Here is a 17,982-nt window from a genome sequence, read left to right on the forward strand (position 1 = left end):
AGTGTCATCCTGATGCAGGCTAATACTGTCCAGATCAGGAAAAAGCATCCTCGATTTCTCATCCCCTATCATTCCAAAAACTTTTGCATCTCACAATTATTAGACTGATGTAGCGCCCGTGTTTATTGTAGTTTCTGGAGCAAAAAACTTCTGAGAGAACACCTTTCTTCTTCCATCTTTTCACCACGTTTCCCTTTGTAAGAGATGTTTCCCGTAAAATTTGCACAATCCAGTCCATCGTCTTCTCACTGAAAGTCGTTCCCGCCGGAGCCGCCCGAATCACTTGATGCAGTCGCCTCTCAGTGGTAGCAGTCAAGAAAAATGGAAATAAAAGCCCTAAAATTACCTTTTATCCTTAAAATCCTAATTTTAAAAAAATAAAAATTAAAAGGTGTCGCCTTTAGCGCCTCGTCGCTATTCTTGCCTTGGCGTTGCCTTTCACAGGTAGCATCGCCCAGAAGGCAGATGGTGACACTGCCTCGCCTCGCCATTCGCCATTGGCGACATGGCGCTCGCCATTGATAACCCTGAGTCGGATTTTATTTACAACGCACCTAAGATCTCCAACCAAATTCACGTAGCACACTTTTCCCTTTAGCTTGTCCAAAAAAGAATGCCATCTTTTGATATTTATAACAATTAACTTTAAAATTAATAAAAAATTTTACCTTATCATAGAAGTAATATTAACTTAGATTTCCCATTTTACCATGAATGAGATTATTATAGCCCCGCTCCAAACAAATGTATCTAACTTGTTTTAGATCTCAAGTTTCAAAAGTCCTTCCTTCCTTAATCTCAGTGGCCAATCAAACAAGGACATAGAAAATGGATGGACAGGGAGAGGAGGTACTATTTTATCCATTGGTCACCCAGCTATGAATTATCCCATACTTCTAGTAGGAAACTGGAGCTTTTCCAACTTTTTCTTATTTGTTTCTTTTGCAACACAGTAAACTGCATCAAGTGTTATTGACACAAACAGCACATACTATGTATCATCCACAAGCCAGATTTGAAGTCTCTACTAACCTAACAACTCCACAATTCCTGGACACAACAAATAATACTCACACTCAAGGTCATGCCACACTCCTCTATCAATACAAATTTTGTTTTATATTAAATTTCGTAAAATCAAGAAAGACTAAAGGCTTGTTGGTCATCATTCTAAAGTTAGAATGTCCTCACAACCCAGGAGCAATCTAGCATCTACAATCTGGTACATGTATAGTTTTCTGAGAATGTCCTGACCGAGCCGTTGCATCGGAGTAAAGAGAAAACAAAGGAGATAGATGGTGACAAAATTAGCTCATACATACAAGAACAGGAAGAAGACAACTTAAGGATTATAATTACATAAAAATTATGGAGCAAAAGTTAGATATTAAGAAAGAAAATACCAAAGCAACTGCCTCCATAACTGTTATTCTCTGTCTAAACCTTTCAAATGGAGGGGGAGCAAACTCAAAATAACCCAAGACAGACCTGTGTGAAGGAAAACACTTGTTACTCTAACAATTGAGACAAAAATGCATAAGCAATTCATAGGTATGCAATATTTTCCTCAATTACTGCAGCTCAGAGAAAAAATGAAAACTTAAATAAGACAGCACTCAACCGCTGCGGATAACTCACTCATGGTATATCACTCATATTCCATAGAATACATTCTGGGCAAGAAATAACAACCTTCATTTGATTCATTGAACCGAAGAAAATACTTTACCTCAATAATGAACGGATCAAATCAATCGCTCTAGAAAAAGCGAGACAAGCTAGCTCATGAAGTTTCAAACCCTTCCCTCTTTTAGAATAAACATCAATTATATGAACACTATCCTCAATATCTAAATCATCAACTTCTCCCCGACCATCTTCTGGATCAACGTCCATCAAATCACCACCACCATCATCGTTGCACCTCAAATTAGGTACCAAACTAAGCAACGAAACAGCTCTATCCAAAATTTTCCTAGCTAACGGACGAAAGCATCCAATTAATGGGATCGTATACTTTGGGTGTATCACAATTTCTCCCACAGCATTCACCACTTCTTCTTCTGTAACTTTATCACCCTATAAACAAAAAAAAAAAAAAAACATCCACACTCCGAATAAAAAGTTATCAACACAACATTAACTGATTTTACGTTAATAGTTTCATTACCTTCTTTAACAAGTAATAGAAGTCGGGTATACAAGCGAGCTCGGGGCACCGAGAAAGCAACCTCTGTAGCTCATAATCGACGCGAAAACTCCCGTCAAACGACATTCTTTTGCTATACGAATTGAAATTAAGTTTCTTTAGAAATCAATTTTTTGCTCTTTTGAGTTGTTGAAAGAAGGCACGGGTGAAAGGAGAAGTGTTGAAGGGGATAAAGGTTTAACAGTAGCTAGGGTTTAGGGTTTAAGGATTTTATGATTTTGCCGCTTTAGTTTTGATTTATATATGTTTCGGCGGGTCGTCAACTGGGTTTAAGGGTTTTACGAATTGGGTCCGATTGAGTATTAGGGTCTTTGTGAAATTGTAAATTAGACCCCTGAGAATAAATGGTTTCACAATTTACAACCCATAGTTTTTTTTGTTTACGTATTGCCTCCTGCTTGTTTTTTTGGCAATGTTTGAAGGCTAAATTTGGTAGTAATAATTATTTTATGTTTTGGAAATGTTGGAAACATGTGTTCAAAATATTAGATCAGAAATATAGAAGAAGTAGAATATTATTCCAAACTCATAAGTTGCCCTTGAGGAATTTAAACTCTCTCGCTGTTGTCGGAGTTCTAATTTGATTCCTCTAACAAAAATAATGGAAAAACATTTCTGTAATAATGGTAATGCATATAGAACTCCGGTGAACTTAAGATACAGAGAAATCATACAACACTTATTTTTAAGTTGAAAATGATGCACGAAAAAGAAAAGAAGAATCTCAATATATTTAATGTTGTTGGAGTAAGACAAAGAGGTGTCATCTCAAAGGTGTCTTTTTTATGTAATCCAAAAGGTGTCTTATGGTCTAATCCAAGAAGTACCTTTTCTTGTTACAGATTCACATCTAAAAACAACCAACAGAAAATCATGTAAATTAATTTAGTCAACTAGTACAGGGGAGCCAAATTAAAATATGTCCAACTTCATACAAGAGAGTTGCAACACTATCTATGCTAATGTTGGTGAAACATGCACTACTACTGCTAGCTTTAGATGTTGTTTGACAAAAGCTAAGACTGCAAATGAAGCAAGTATATTTCATGGATTGGCATTGTATCTTGATTGATAGCCATCTTGATCTGTTGTAATAATATCTTTAACAAAAAAGGGGGGTTTGCTCAAAGATTCTAATGTCATTGCCTGTCAATTTTGTGTCAAAACATGCGAGTTGGTCAGTGACTTAAGTTGTGCTTCCTGTACACATGAAGTACTAGCCAATCATGCATCATATGCTCAGAAGGGACCTGCAATCAGGAAAAAATAGGAGAGCGGTTAGAGTGATCATTATTTAGTTGATTAACTAAATCTTTTGCATCAATATTGATGTGTCGATATTGGAAATTGCCCATAGTTTCCAAACTGAAGGCCATGACTAGGCATTAGTGAAAGCACCATCAATGTTCAATTTAAGAATTCCCATGGGAGGAGGGCTCCATCATATTTGTATGTAAAGCTTATTAGTAGGTTGTTTTCGAGCAAGGCGCAATCAGAATATTCCAAAGTAATGTGAATGATGGTTCTAGTGTTGGGAAGACTATTCTTTTTTGTTAAAAATATGATCATTTCTAATTTTCCATGGACGTCCCAAAGTAAAAGGCATTAACAAATTGGCAGAGAGATTAACAATTATTTTCCATAGACGTCACAAAGTAAAAGGCATTAACAAATTAGCAGAGAGATTATGAAACAATACCAATTTTGAAAAGACTTTAAAATGAATCAAAAGGAGAGGAAATAACCTGCGTTAAAAACTTGATTTGGGATAAGAATTTGAAAATTTTCTAACAGTGGAAAAATATATGATCTATGGTTTCTAATACTCCAATGTTGCAAACAGTACAAAGTATTTAGGCAACAATTTGATATTGTATAAATAACAATTTGTGGGCAGTAGATTGTGAGCACAAAGCCAGATAAAAGATTTAATTTTTGGAGGGACATTTAAACCCAAATCCATTTTAATTAAGAGAATTTGATTAATATGGTAAGAGAATTATAAAATATACTAATAAAGTATCAAAATCTTGCCTGTTTATTAAACTGGGATACCATTGTTGTGCTAATATACCTTTCCTGCCTACCTTATTGGCATATATATAAGTAAGAAAGAGAGCATGAATTTGAGAAAATTTGTAATATATGTCACTTCTAATATTTACTTTTATTACTCTCTAATAAGAGGGAAAGAGCAAGCAGGAGGCCGTCAACATGTCTGTTTGTCGACCCGTTCAGTTGCTTATTTCGTGATTTTACTATATTATCACTAAGTAATTATTATATGTCATTTACGTATATTTACTATCTAATAAGAGGGGAAAGAGCAAGCAGGAGGCCGTCAACATGTCTGCGTGTCGATCCGTTCAGCTACTTGCTTCGTAATTTTGTTATATCATCCCTAATTAATTATTATATGTCATTTTCGTATTAGAAAATTAATGATATTTTAAAAAAAACATTTATGACATGTTTGCTTCAGCCGTAATTTTATTAAATCACCTCTAATTAATTATTATAAGTCATCTAAGTATTAAAAAATTAATAATATCTATGTCTATAATCTATAATCTATAATCTATAATCTATATCTATAATTTATTAAAAGTGTAAAGACCCTTAGAAAAGTGATTTGAATTTTTTATCCTTCATTAAAAGACTTTACTTTAGACAAAATCGTCTTTTTACCTTTTCCCCCCAATTAATAAATATATGAAAAAATATGTCTTTTCTACTTTAAATTGGATTTGTAGGTCTAATTATGGACTTTAAATATATAGTTATAGTACGTGTTGTTGTATTTTTCTAAGGAAAAAATACATAAAGTGATATACTTAAGTATTAAATTACAAAAAAAGCAACACTTTTATCAAATTACATTTTGTAGCATATGTATTTGTATTTTTATAGCAACAGCTTGCAAAAATACAAAATACATATCGATCATAACTCATAAGTGCAGTAAAAATCATATGTATTTATATTTTTGTAGTAACAGTTTGCAAAAATACAAAATACAACTTGCTATATTATGTAATTATGAAACTGCTACTATGAAACTCATAATTAAGGGGATAAGTATGCTATTTCTGAATTTTTCCCTTTCTCTAATTTTAAAATTTCAAAATCAACAAATATTTTGACACATCGATTGCTTTTGTTTTTTACTAAAAATAAAACATGAAGATTTGATTAATTAAATAAAAGGAAAGCAAAATTCTTCAGAAAATTAAAAAAGACACAATAAACGTCTAAAAAGGATAAAAATCTTATTTGTATTAGTTTAGTTTATTTGAAATTTATATTATTCTAATATTGGTAAATAAATTCTGAAAAAAGTAAAAATTATTATATTTAGACAATTTCTTTCCTGGAGGAAAAGATTTTGCACTTGTACAAATTGAAAATCCTTCTACAAAAATTCAATGACATCAACAATGAACAAATGAAATAAGATTTATTTATTTTTTGTATTAGATTATTCTTTATTGTCTACGATGAAACCAAGTCAAATTGAACAACTTTATAGATTATCGAGCACTAATCATCGGCTTATTGAAGACACTAACAGTAATTTAAGAAATTGTTAATGTATTCACCTACTTTACTTATATCTTAGATATTTACAAATATTATATAACAAATTAAATAAATTACCATCTTCACATGTTCAAAAGATGTTGAACTTAATTTTTATATTTATTTTTACTATTTAAACCAATATAGTATTTAGTGTAACATTTGAACTCTTTAAAGTGTCGTACACGCACAAGGTATGTACACCTAAACTAGTTTAAATAAAAAGGTAAAATAGATATAATATGATAAATTAACTCTTGGTATTTGAAATTAACTTGACGTCTTATATAAGACCCACTTAATTTTTTTCACGAGTACTTTTAATAGTAATTTTGCTATATCACTTCTAATTAGTTGTTGGGACTCATTTGAGACATGTTTGTTTCGCTACTTCAATCATGATTTTACTATGTCACCCCTAATTGATTATTATGATCATCTAAGCATCATGTCAATTAAATTGAAATAGAAGAAAAAGTATTATAACTCACGATAATTAAAAATTTAAATTATTTTTAAAATATAATTGACAATCAGTGTCAGAAAAGTTTGAACAAGGAGAGTGACATATATCTATAATCTATAATCTATAATATATTAAAAGTGTGAAGACATTTAGAAAAGTTATTTGAACTTTTTGTCCTTCATTAAAAGACTCTACAATAGACAAAATTGTCTTTTTACTTATTTTCTTTAATTATTATTTATTTTTTATAATATTTAAAATTAAGGAGTCCTAAAATATTTTGGTAAGAGAGTAATATATTTTAAAAATTGAAGAATCCTGAATTGTTTAGTAAGAAAAAATATATGATAATAAATATTAGGAGAACTAATATTTAAGGAGTTATAAAATATATGGTAATAAGAAGAACTATTTTCTCAAATTAAAAATTCAAACCAAATAATATTCTTTTTACAAGACTTTTCTATCCAACGTTCAAAACTAGATTTACAATTGAATACTATCCAATACTCATCATATTATAAGAAGAGAAATAATCATCCAATCGATTAATGAACACTTGTTATTGTAGTTTTAAAAAAATATGCCACTAACCAAAAAAAAAAAAAAAAGCCAGAACCACAATAATTTTTTCTTTTTATATTCAAAGATTATCGTTAACGTGATATATTTTGCGCGTACACTTAACTATTTATTTGAAAATTACATAAAATTATTATAAATTACAATAGTTAACAGCTTAAAATATCTAAAAAAATAAATTAATCTATTATATATTTTTTTAAAAATACTATAAATCACAATATTAACAACTTAAAATTTTAAAAGATATAAAATATTTGGTTGAATCTCGAAATTATATCAATGTTACTTAAATTGGAATAAAAGAAAAGTATTATAAATCACAACAATTAAAACTTAAATTCTTTTTAAAATATAATTGACTATCAACGCTATAGAAGTTTGGATAGGGAGAGTAACATATATTATTTCAAAACTACTTAGAAAATATTATAAATTACAATAGTTAACATCTTAAAATATCTAAAAAGTTATTAAAAGTATGATTGATTATCTAAATTCTATTTGTGTCGAATAAATTGAGACAAAAAAATAATATATACTGAGCCCGTATTATCTGAAAAACAATAACATAGGTCCATCAAATTTTACTTTTCACACTCTTTATTAATTTATACATTTGTAGAGTTTAATTTTGATCATGAATTAAATTTTTAAAATAAAATTATATCATTGAATAATAAATTACAATAATTGATAATTTAAAATATTTTAAGAATTATATGCAAAAATTACTTTAAAAAATAAATTTATTTAAATTTTAAAATTCAAAAAATGTCTCATTAATTGATATGATTATTGTTATAATATTAATTTAGGATAGATGTTGGGGCTCATGCTTCTCGTAACTAGTACTTACTAATAAGAGGGAATAAGCACACAACTGAGTGTCAACATGTATGCTTCAATTGTGTACTTCTTAGATAAGTTGTTGTCAGGATTGGTGGGTACAACTTGACCTTTCATGCTCAATGTCTTGAGATTGAACCTTTGCGGCAAGCCAACTTTTTTTATCATTTTTTTAATCTTAAACTTAGTTGTACGAGGGGCCTACAACACCAATGAATTTAAATGTTATTTAAGTTATTTATTTTGTCATATTTGGGCCCACTTGAATTTCTTATTGTCATGCAATTGCAAGCTTTTTCCACTTCCAATAAAATGAAAAAATATATTTGTTTTGTCAATAGTATCAATTTATATGACACAATTCGAATTTTGAGAATCAGATCGTTTAATTTTATAGTGAATTTGTATCTATAATTATCATTTTTTTAAAATAAAATTATATTTTTAAATCACAATGATTGACGATTCAAAATATTTTTAAAAATATATGAAAAAAATCTTCTTCAAAATTAGAAATGCGTCATATAAATTGGGATAGAGAGAGTAAATATATCAAAATTAAGGCATAAAGTATCAACAACATCTAGCTGAATAATTATTTTCTTTAAATAGAAAGAAACACAAAAGCGTTTTCAAATAAATAAATAAATATTATAATTTAATTATTATTATAATTAATTTAATACAAATATTGGGCCCGTGTATTGCACGAACTTCTCCTAACCAGAATAAGATATACAATCTTAAAATTTAAGTTTAATTGAGAAAAAAGTCATCAATAAGCTTTTATATATTCTTAGATTTCTTTTTTTTTTTTGGTTAATAGGAAGTGCATTAAATAAGAGGTCATATTTACAGAGATAGAGCTCAGTCAGGCTCTACAACAAAAATAGTTAAGCTATGCCCAGAAGAAGGTACAGGTATTCTTCTCAAATGAGTAGTTCCTTCAACATCTGCCCATACAAATTGGGATACAAAGGGGGGGGGGGGTTACAGAAAAGCTGCAGGTGGTCAGAGTTTCCATCTTTGCTCCAAATTTAGCCAAAGCATCTACGACCCCATTCTTTTCTCTATAGCAATGATGGACTGGTGGAGATTCCAATTTGCTTAATAGCAACCTGCATTCATGAAGAAAAGAGTTATATAGAAGGTTTCCTTGTTTAAGCATTAATATAATTTCCTTTGAATCAATGTTAATCTCAATGGGTAACAGCTTGTGCTCTTTTGAAACACTAGAGAAGAGCTAAAATCTCCATTAAATTGTTGGTTGCATAAGAGAAATGTTGGGAGAAAACCACCACCCAGTCTCCATTAGATGTCATTTCCAGGGTTGCCTAAGCTGAACCCGACCATATTGAGCTTGAAGGAGTGTCTGGGGGGTTCCATAAGAGAGGGACGGGAATACAAGCAGAAAGATGCTGATTGTGGTTGAGGTGAGAGAATTCAGCAGTGTCACTATTGTAGACACCTAATTTTGTCCCTCCCAAAACCCAATTCATCCATTTTTACCTCACATTATCATACACCCTCGCCCATGTGATTAAACCCCACAAAAATAACAAAATTTCAATAAATCCCTAACAAATTAAATTCCTAATATTTCCTTATCCTAACAAATTCTATCCTATCCTAACCACCCTCAACCCACCCCACACCCCACACCCCTACTCCTACCCTTTTACAAGTTTTTTATCCACACCATAACAGAATGGGAGACACGGATATATATAATCACCGAAGACAGATTAGAATACAAACATCACAAAAAGAATATATGAAGGAGGGGAGCCATCATTCTCCTCTATTTTTTTGGTACATAATATATACGTACAAGACTAATTAGGGGGGATTGACTAAAAGGGAGTTTTTTTCTCCACTGAAAATAATAAAAAACACAAAAAGGGGACTGATTTGAGGGGATTAGAGAGGACCCTCACAAGTCATCTTCCTGAGAGAAGACAGATCGAGAGATCAAGAGGTTCGAGTGAGAGAGAGATCGGCGATTGAGAAAACAGTGAGGAGAGGTCCGTTCCTGAAATTAGATCTCGTCGGAGCTCCAGCAACAGCCGAAACCAACAACCAAACATTAATACTGGTGATACTTTCACCGAAGATTCATCATTTACCATTACTGTCGCAATTCGGATCTTACTCTATTTTGGCTTGATTTTGAGTGAAGAACGGGCTGGAAAAGGTACTGTCGTCATTTATTCTTTGTTCTCGATCACCGTCGGAGCTCGTCGGAGCTCTGATGATGTGAAAATAGTTAACTTGACCCTAGTTCATCTCTAATTTCGTCCAAACCTGCTGGAGTCTGGTCCATCTCCCTTTACTTCACGATTTTCAGTTTGAGTTTGGCGGGTTTGTTGGTCGAGGTTCGAATTGAGGTTTTTCGGCATGGACTCCGTCGTGTTCAACAAGATTATACTTGAATAAAAACAAAATTTGAGGTCCCTTTCATCTCCCATTCTCTGTTTTTATCTCGAGTTTTGATTATTATTGCGGACATGAATTTTTTATGTGCTTACCATGTTTGAATCTTCATTGTGTGCATGGTTGATGTGGTTTTGGATGTCGAAGAGAGAAAATTGAATTGTTAATCGAAAAATTAAGTAATCATCAATTAAGAATGAAATTTGGGGAAGAAGTTGAGAATCAAATAAGGTGAACGTTGATTAGTTTTGATTCATTGTTGGATATTGTTAATATTGATTGTATCATGTTTTGGATCATTAAACGGGTAGACAAATACTAAGTTTTGGTAGACAAATTATAGAAATGGAAGATGGTGATTTGTTGAATGTGTGAATATTTATTGAATGGTTACTTCTATTTTAACGCACAAAAAATTGAGAAAATGTATTCATTTTTCCGGGGAATGCCCCCAGGTCTTATGTACTTATCTGCTGGGGAATGCCCCAAGGTATCTTGTACTAGGAGGACGTTCGCGATAAAGACCCGGGGCATCGGGTAAATCATTGAAGCATAGTTTTGGATTAGTGTAGGTTTATTTTTCAGTACCTTTTTTATTTTGGGTTGTAATAATTGGACTGGACATTATATTTTTCGGGATTCGTTTGTTTGTGTTTGTTTGTTTAATTATTGTGTGTTTATGTGGTTCATACATTCTTAGTGTCAAAATTAGCCGATACGCTCTAACAAGCGACCGTGGTCGAGCCACGGGATCGAGGGGTGCCTAACACCTTCCCCTTGGTCAACAAAATTCTTTAGCCGGAACTCTGTTCGCAAATCGGTTTTAAAGATTCAAATCATTTTGAAAAGGATTTTCCAAAGGTGACTTGGCACACTGAATTATACTAAGTGACGACTCTGAGTTTAAATGTAAAAAGTTCTTTTCGAAAAATATCTTCATTTTGCCACCTAATAATAAAAATCCTTTCAAAACTTAAAATGAAATCTTTTTGGTTAGAAAAAGGGGTGTGACAAGTATAAGCTTGGGAAAAGGATGGGAGAAAAGATTTATTTTCAAAGAGGTTGGTATTCCTAGTTCTCCAAATGGTCCATAGGCAGTAATGAAGTAAAGTGGACCAAGAGATGGAGTTATCAAAATTGGAATTGTGGTGAAGTTTCCAAGTGTTGATCCAATTAACTGGATTAAGAAAAGAAAGAAAAACAGAGATGTCACCCTTGTACTGCTGAAGGAGATTTACCCATATAAAAGAGGCATGACCACAGTCAAAGAAAAGATGGTTAATGTTCTCAAGAGGATGAGTGCAATTGGGATAAACATGGGAAATGTTGATACCCTTGTCGGCTAGGGTGACTTTTGTAGGAAGACTATTGCGGTGAATAATTGGGAACTTTGGATCCTGCTCCAGTGGCTATACGCTGTTGAAACAGAGGCAGTCTTAGCCAATAAATGTTGGTAAGCAGTCCCACAAGTAAAGGTCCCATTACTAGTGAGGAACCAGCGAGGGGAGTCTGAGTTGATAGTAAGGTCAGGCAAGAACGTGTTCATAATCCAAGCCTCCAGGTTTGTCGGAATGGTGAAAGACAGGGTATCAAGTCTAAGGACCCCATTCAACAGATAGAAAGCAAGCTCCGGGGGGACAGGGGTTGGGAAGGGGACCCTGAATGAAGGGAGAAAGAGGGGGGGGGGGGGGGGGGGGGGGGGGGGGTAGAGAAGGGACCCAACGGTCATTCCATATGTCAACCTTTCTACCATCATGGATAAACCAATGAAAAACATCTTGACAAAGGTGCCATCCCCTCTATACATTCCTCCAGGTAGGTAAAGGGGAAAGAAAGGTTTTGTGAGAGTTAGTATTATACTTCTTGGTAAGAAGCTGGGCCCAAAGGGAGGAAGGGTTGGAGTGGAATCTCCAAGCCAGGCTACAAAGAAGAGAATCATTCTTAAGCTTGGTAGTTTGCATCCCAAGCACCTCCTGGTGTTTAGGAAGGGTGACAGTATCCCAACTGGCCATATGCATTTTTTTCTTAAAGTCAGTAGTCCCCTAAATAAAGTTTCTTTGGGTTGGACTTTGCTGGGAAGGAGAATGAACTGCATGACATGGTTGAGAATACTACTAAGGCAGGCCTTAGCAAGATTGGTGTATTAGTTAGTACTATTCTCATAGCCATAGGACCATTTCTATGAGTTCGGAGTCAAAGGGTTCTTTTATTGATCAAAGAGTTCAAAGGAGACACTTGATTTGAAAAAAAATAATCAAAGGGACAAAACGTTGGGGGCTGAGCTACTTGCAAGTCGCCTGGTGTCCAGCAACTTGCATGGTGTGATTTTCATCTGCATGTGAGTTTCTTGCAACACGCGAAAGGCCTATATAAATATTCTCAATTCAAGTGTTGAAACATCTCTATTCTCAAGTGCAGAAACACCGTAAACAAATTTTTATTATTTTTAGAAATATTCTATCAAAATACAAACCAAGGTATTTAAGTTTAAATATTACATACTTTAAATAATTTTTATTAATTTTATTTTTGATCATAATAAACTGATTTTTTTATATAGATATGAATCGTTTGTTAAAATTACAAGATCAACCTCGATCTCAAACAGTTTGAGGCAACTAGGGACAAGAAGGGTGGTTCAATACACATCGTGTCGATACTGAATTTTGACAGCAAATAAAAATTATCCACATAAATCCAACTACACATATCGGCACGACGTGTATTTAAATACCATCCACACAAACTTAAATATTGAAGGGCTCCATAATGCAATGGACACCAAAATTCAATTGAAGTATAAAATATAAAGAAGTAAATAGTCGAAGAAATTTAGGTGTATCAACATCTTATACCTACATAAAAACAATTTTAACATATTATATATAGTAACATACACAATTTTACGGGGAAGGGGTTCAAAGAAACCTCTTGCACCCTTAGCTCCATCAATTGTCCTATGTGGTTTTGCCTAAATTTTGATAGATAGAGTTACCTGATCCCTATGCTTATAAATAGTATCTGATGATCCATCTGCTGGTGGAAGGCGAGAGGTAACCAACCGATCAAAATAATATAAAGTTACATTACAATGCTTAAATTTTAAAAACACAGGACAAAAATTAATACTAATACTCTGTAATAACATTCAGAAAGCTACCAACATAGGTTGTGGTACAGTGGATGAGGCTGCTCCACCCTTAATCAGAGGTCGAGGGTTCGACCTTGGGCATGGAGAAAACTCTGTTGGGAGCGCTGCCACCTTAATGGGCCCTGCAACGCGCGATCCGAATTAGTCAAAGCTCCAATGCGGACACCGAACACTGGATGGGAAATAAAAAAAAAAAAGCCATTCAGAAAGCTACATACATATATACATCATCATATGCCTTCAGAGCATCGTCTTTTTTCTCTTGATCACAAAAACCAGATGATTAATAAGCGGACCTCGCCAATGTTGAAACGCTAAGATAGGCAATACAGCTATTATAAACGCCACGCAGAACACCATTTCATTGTCCAACAGAAAATACAAAGCACAACCAAAGCTCAACATCATTGCTTCTACGGAGGCATACAACGTGAGAAGTCCGCATAATAGGCGCTTTGGGAACACATGGAGAAAATCTTCTTCTGCGTAACGAGCAGTCAAAAGAGAAATGAACGAGAACAAGGAAATGCAGGAAGTGGAGAGTGATACTGTGTTGGAAAAGGCAAACGCGAAGAAGAATCCATTTTTGTAGGAATTTGGAAGCGCATTTTCGCGCTTTTTGATGCCTGGAAATGTAGTTGATGCAGCACATGCGATGGTGACGATGAGTGCTGCTATCATTGCGCATGGACTTGCTGTGTTTTTCATCCATTTTTCTCCTTGTATTTTCAGGTTTGAGTGTTGCTCTATAAATACTTGATGAGCAGTTTTGCCCTTGTTGTTTGAACGCTCGTAGTAAGAAGGTGGTAGCATCTGTTTCACTGCCTATACACATACAAAGAAAACTATGCAGTGTCAGTCAAAATAGATGTTGAATTCATACACTTTTTTCCTCTCTAGTGTTCATTAAGAAATCAACTTTGTTTCTTTCACTATATTCAGTATCCAATTTTGAGTCCAAGTAATCTGGATTCACATTGGATAATTCCACTTTAACAGGTAAATTGTTCCCTAGCTAAGACGATTTCATTCAGAGAGTTTGAATCTGAAACATCTGATTAAGAATGAATTACTACTAGCACTCTACCACGACCTTTAATGGGTTTAAGAAATTATATCAATGAATAGTAATACTTCTTTTATTTCATTTTATTTGTATTGATGGTGTTTGATTTGACACATACTTTAAGAAAAAAAAATCTTTCAGAATTCATAATTTTAAACATGTCACCATATTTTTGTGTCAATAAAATCATGTCATTGAGTGATATATAATAAGAGAAATTTAAAGTTAAATAATTTTTAAATATAAAAAAGTATCATTATCTTTTTTTTTTTTTTTGGTAACAATCAACTTTCATTAATCACCAAATAATGTTTATAAAGCAGCAAGGTCAACACAACCTGCTTAATCATCTGGAATCACTCCTTCTACTCTTAACATTATAAACAAGTTCATAATCAGTAACACAGCTGAACATCACACAATGAAAATCAAAATGTACAAAAGACATCATTATCTTTTAAGTAGACTAAAAAGAAAATAGTGCATGCAATGCAATAATAATAAGAATAATCATAATCTGAAAACTTTGAAATCCCAAACCTGTTTCCTATACTAGCCTACTACTAATTAAAGCCATTTTTCGAAAACAATTTGGGCTAATAATTAATTTTGTAAACTTAACATATTATAGCTTAGATGTTAATAGAGAAATTGATTAAATTACCTCAAACCACCGCAATTCTTCTTGCATCTTAAGTGCTGCCCCAAAGTTATAATTTAGTTCAGTTTCATCCGTCAATTTTCCAGCCAAATGCAACACTGTATTGTTAGATGAATCAATTGAAGTCATGAGGTGATGCCTATGTTGATTCATTTGACAAACCAAGTTATAGACATTTGTGCATCGATTTTCTACTGCAACGTGAAGTATATTCCTTCCCCTTTTGTTGCAATAATAAATCGATGAAGGAAAATTTTTCACGATAATTTCAACAAGCTTGTAATTGTTGAAACGTGCGGCTTGGAGGAGAGGACCACCAACAATGGAGTTGATCTCTTTGTTGCTTAAACTTTGTAGATTTTCGCAAAGGCATTCTGCTAATTTAATTGCATTTTGCTGTTTCCATTCAGGCGCTGCAATGCAAGATTAGACATAATAAGTTGAGGGGTTTAAAGTAACAGGAAAATACTTTAGGGTCCAAATGGTAAATCTCTAGTTACTATAACGTAATAATATAGTTTCGAACGCAAAATATATTTTACTTTCATGTTTTATTTAATGGTTTATATTTTAGAATATGGTTATGAGTTATGACAAATTGATTCATCAAAATTATTAACGTGGCAATAATGTTTGTCTCATTTTCTGGTGCTGAATATTTAATTTTTCACTAAGTTGTATTTTTTGAGAAATAATTAACATGCTCAGATTTGCCCATAAAATTTCAATAGATAAATAACTTTTCTAGAGAGTGGAATGTACAAGACATACATTTGGATTTTGGTTTATCGAGTAATGTTTTGTTGATTGCATTCTCGATATCATTGACATTTGCTCGAGTTTGAAAAATCCTCACCGTACAAAATACAACACAATTGTTATTAGCTAATTCTTTTCATTTTTATTTTATTTTAGATTAACGATAACAGGAGGTAGAGTATCTTTTAATCGAAAAAATGAAGGTAATTAAACTCACAAGATAGTGGCTTGCTCGATCTTACACGACTTGTACCAAATGTCTTTGTAGCCAGCAGCGCCAAAGGAGATGATCCATTTGAACTATATTTTGCCAAATCAGGAGAACTTTTTACTAATTGACTAGCAAAATCTGAAAAAAGATATGTTGTAATAACATTCAGAAATATCAAAAGAAATCTTTAATAATATGTTCAATAAAAAATAACACTTGTCAAGAAAATTCATCAAAAACCAAATAGGACAATAATAATGGCAGTAGCATATTTTCTTTCCGTCCTTGATGTGGTGATATATTCTTTTCTCAGTTTGTATACTTCAAACTTTTTATAATATGTTAATGAATTAGATTTTATAGGCATACAAATATTTAAGACTTATTTTAAACTACAAGTTTCAAAGTTTCGGTTTCTTTTATAAATTTCATGTTCAGTATGGAGTAGAAAGATATGTAACTCACCGTACAAGTCCGAACATATCAGTCGATGTAGCAGCCTAGCACCACTTCGACCAGCATAAACAGCAGAATCTTTGGTGATACTGAAGAAGTAATAAACCATATCCACATATTTGTAACCATATTCAACAGCTAGATGAATTGGATAAAGGCCAGTATTGGACACAATATGTGGCAAATTTGAATTTCTGGTAACAAGAATTTTCGTGACATCTAAGTAGCCAAAACGTGCAGCATAATGAAGAGGTGTTTCCCCGAAACTATCTTTTATGGCTAACGCATCATCATTTGTCATTGAATTCACCAAATTTTCAATGAAAAACTTGGTGTTGTCGTTCTTCTTTGACCCGATTGCAATGTGAAGTGCTGTTTGTAACAAGGATGTGATATGTGCTTGACTTGCTTCATTGTCTTTTGTCAAGAATGTTTTTGCCTTTTCCCAGTTAGCACATAGTGAAGCATTGTATAGTGGCAAGTAGTACTTGTAGTATTCCTTTGATTCTATGCTCTTTGTTTCTTCATGTACTGGTTGCTCTGTGCTACTTTCTGCTGAATGGTTAATGGTAATTAGTAGTAGTACTAATTATATATGTTGCTTATACTCTTAAGAAAAAAATGACGAAGAGTGCGTATCAAATTGGGTTATAACTCATTGCTTAGTCGTAAACTTTGGGTTGAATTGAGCAATGACCCGTCTATTATTTCAACTCACATTTTAATTTTTAACTTGTTTAAATTCAATCTAATCCGTCCATTTATAGCCTCTAATGTAATATATATATGTACACAACGCCTTCAATCAATTTCTCTAGTCAATTATGTGAAGTTTGTCATCTTGGAAAATATGCTAGAAGCCAAAGGAGGTACATGCTACTTTTGATAGAGGAAGGTCATGACTTCAAAAGAATTTCGAATTTGTGAAACAAAAAATAGATTCATATTGATAGTCCAAAGAAGTCCAAAAAAGAAAAATCAAGTAATAAGTCTCTAAATTTGTTTTCACTATAAAATAGAATAAAAAAGTAACTTATATGAAAAAGGTACCATATAAAATAAAATATATAATTACACCCTGATCTTGTCCGAGATTTGTAAAAAAACACCAAAACTTTTACTTCAATCTATTACCCCACGATCCTTCTTTATTTCGTTGTAAACACACCATTTTGACGCTCTGAATGTATACATGCGCCACAGACGCGTGAAAGGGCTCAAATTTGACTTTTTGACCAATTAAAAGCTGCCACGTGTAAAATAATTGATATATAATTTATATATATATTTTTTTAAAATTAATATTTATTTATTTTTTAAAATTATCCATACCCCCTCTTTGCCCCCCTCCCAATCCACCCACCCTTTCTTCTTCAACTTAATTCACCATTAAAACTCATCCATTAAAGCTTTTTTTTTTCTTTTAAAATCATTCATTAAAGCTTTATTTTACAATTAAGTCATATTATTTAACTACCCACCATTTCATCTTCAACACAATGTCCTCTTCAACACATTGTCATCATTAAAGCTCCTCCATTGATTTTTTTTTTTTTTTTT

The 17,982-nt window shown here is 32.7% G+C and overlaps 2 protein-coding genes across 6 annotated transcripts in view; both read right to left on the bottom strand.

Moving 5' to 3' along the window:
* LOC107853493 (midasin) overlaps positions 1-2,427 on the bottom strand; it is a 64,737-nt gene extending 62,310 nt beyond the window's left edge. For both annotated transcript variants that reach the window (XM_047410908.1, XM_047410907.1), the window contains exons 1-3: positions 2,171-2,427; positions 1,730-2,079; positions 1,404-1,488 (exon numbers count right to left, since the gene is read on the bottom strand). In XM_047410908.1, the coding sequence (XP_047266864.1) occupies positions 1,404-1,488; positions 1,730-2,079; positions 2,171-2,275 (540 nt within the window). In that variant the 5' untranslated portion in view covers positions 2,276-2,427. The remainder of the gene's footprint in view (positions 1-1,403; positions 1,489-1,729; positions 2,080-2,170) is intronic.
* A 10,699-nt stretch (positions 2,428-13,126) lies between these two features.
* Positions 13,127-17,982, bottom strand: part of LOC107853497 — a 10,178-nt gene continuing 5,322 nt past the window's right edge. The window contains exons 2-6 of one of the 4 annotated variants that reach the window (XM_047410909.1): positions 16,432-16,977; positions 15,973-16,104; positions 15,000-15,409; positions 13,566-14,094; positions 13,127-13,441 (exon numbers count right to left, since the gene is read on the bottom strand). In XM_047410909.1, coding sequence (XP_047266865.1) covers positions 13,323-13,441; positions 13,566-14,094; positions 15,000-15,409; positions 15,973-16,104; positions 16,432-16,977 — 1,736 coding nt within the window. In that variant the 3' untranslated portion in view covers positions 13,127-13,322. Of the gene's footprint in view, positions 14,095-14,999; positions 15,410-15,972; positions 16,105-16,431; positions 16,978-17,982 lie in introns of all 4 variants that reach the window. The other 3 variants (XM_047410910.1, XM_016698486.2, XM_047410911.1) reach the window with 3 other exon arrangements.

The sequence above is a fragment of the Capsicum annuum genome, chromosome 4, assembly GCF_002878395.1.
Source record: "Capsicum annuum cultivar UCD-10X-F1 chromosome 4, UCD10Xv1.1, whole genome shotgun sequence".
Lineage (NCBI taxonomy): Eukaryota > Viridiplantae > Streptophyta > Magnoliopsida > Solanales > Solanaceae > Capsicum > Capsicum annuum.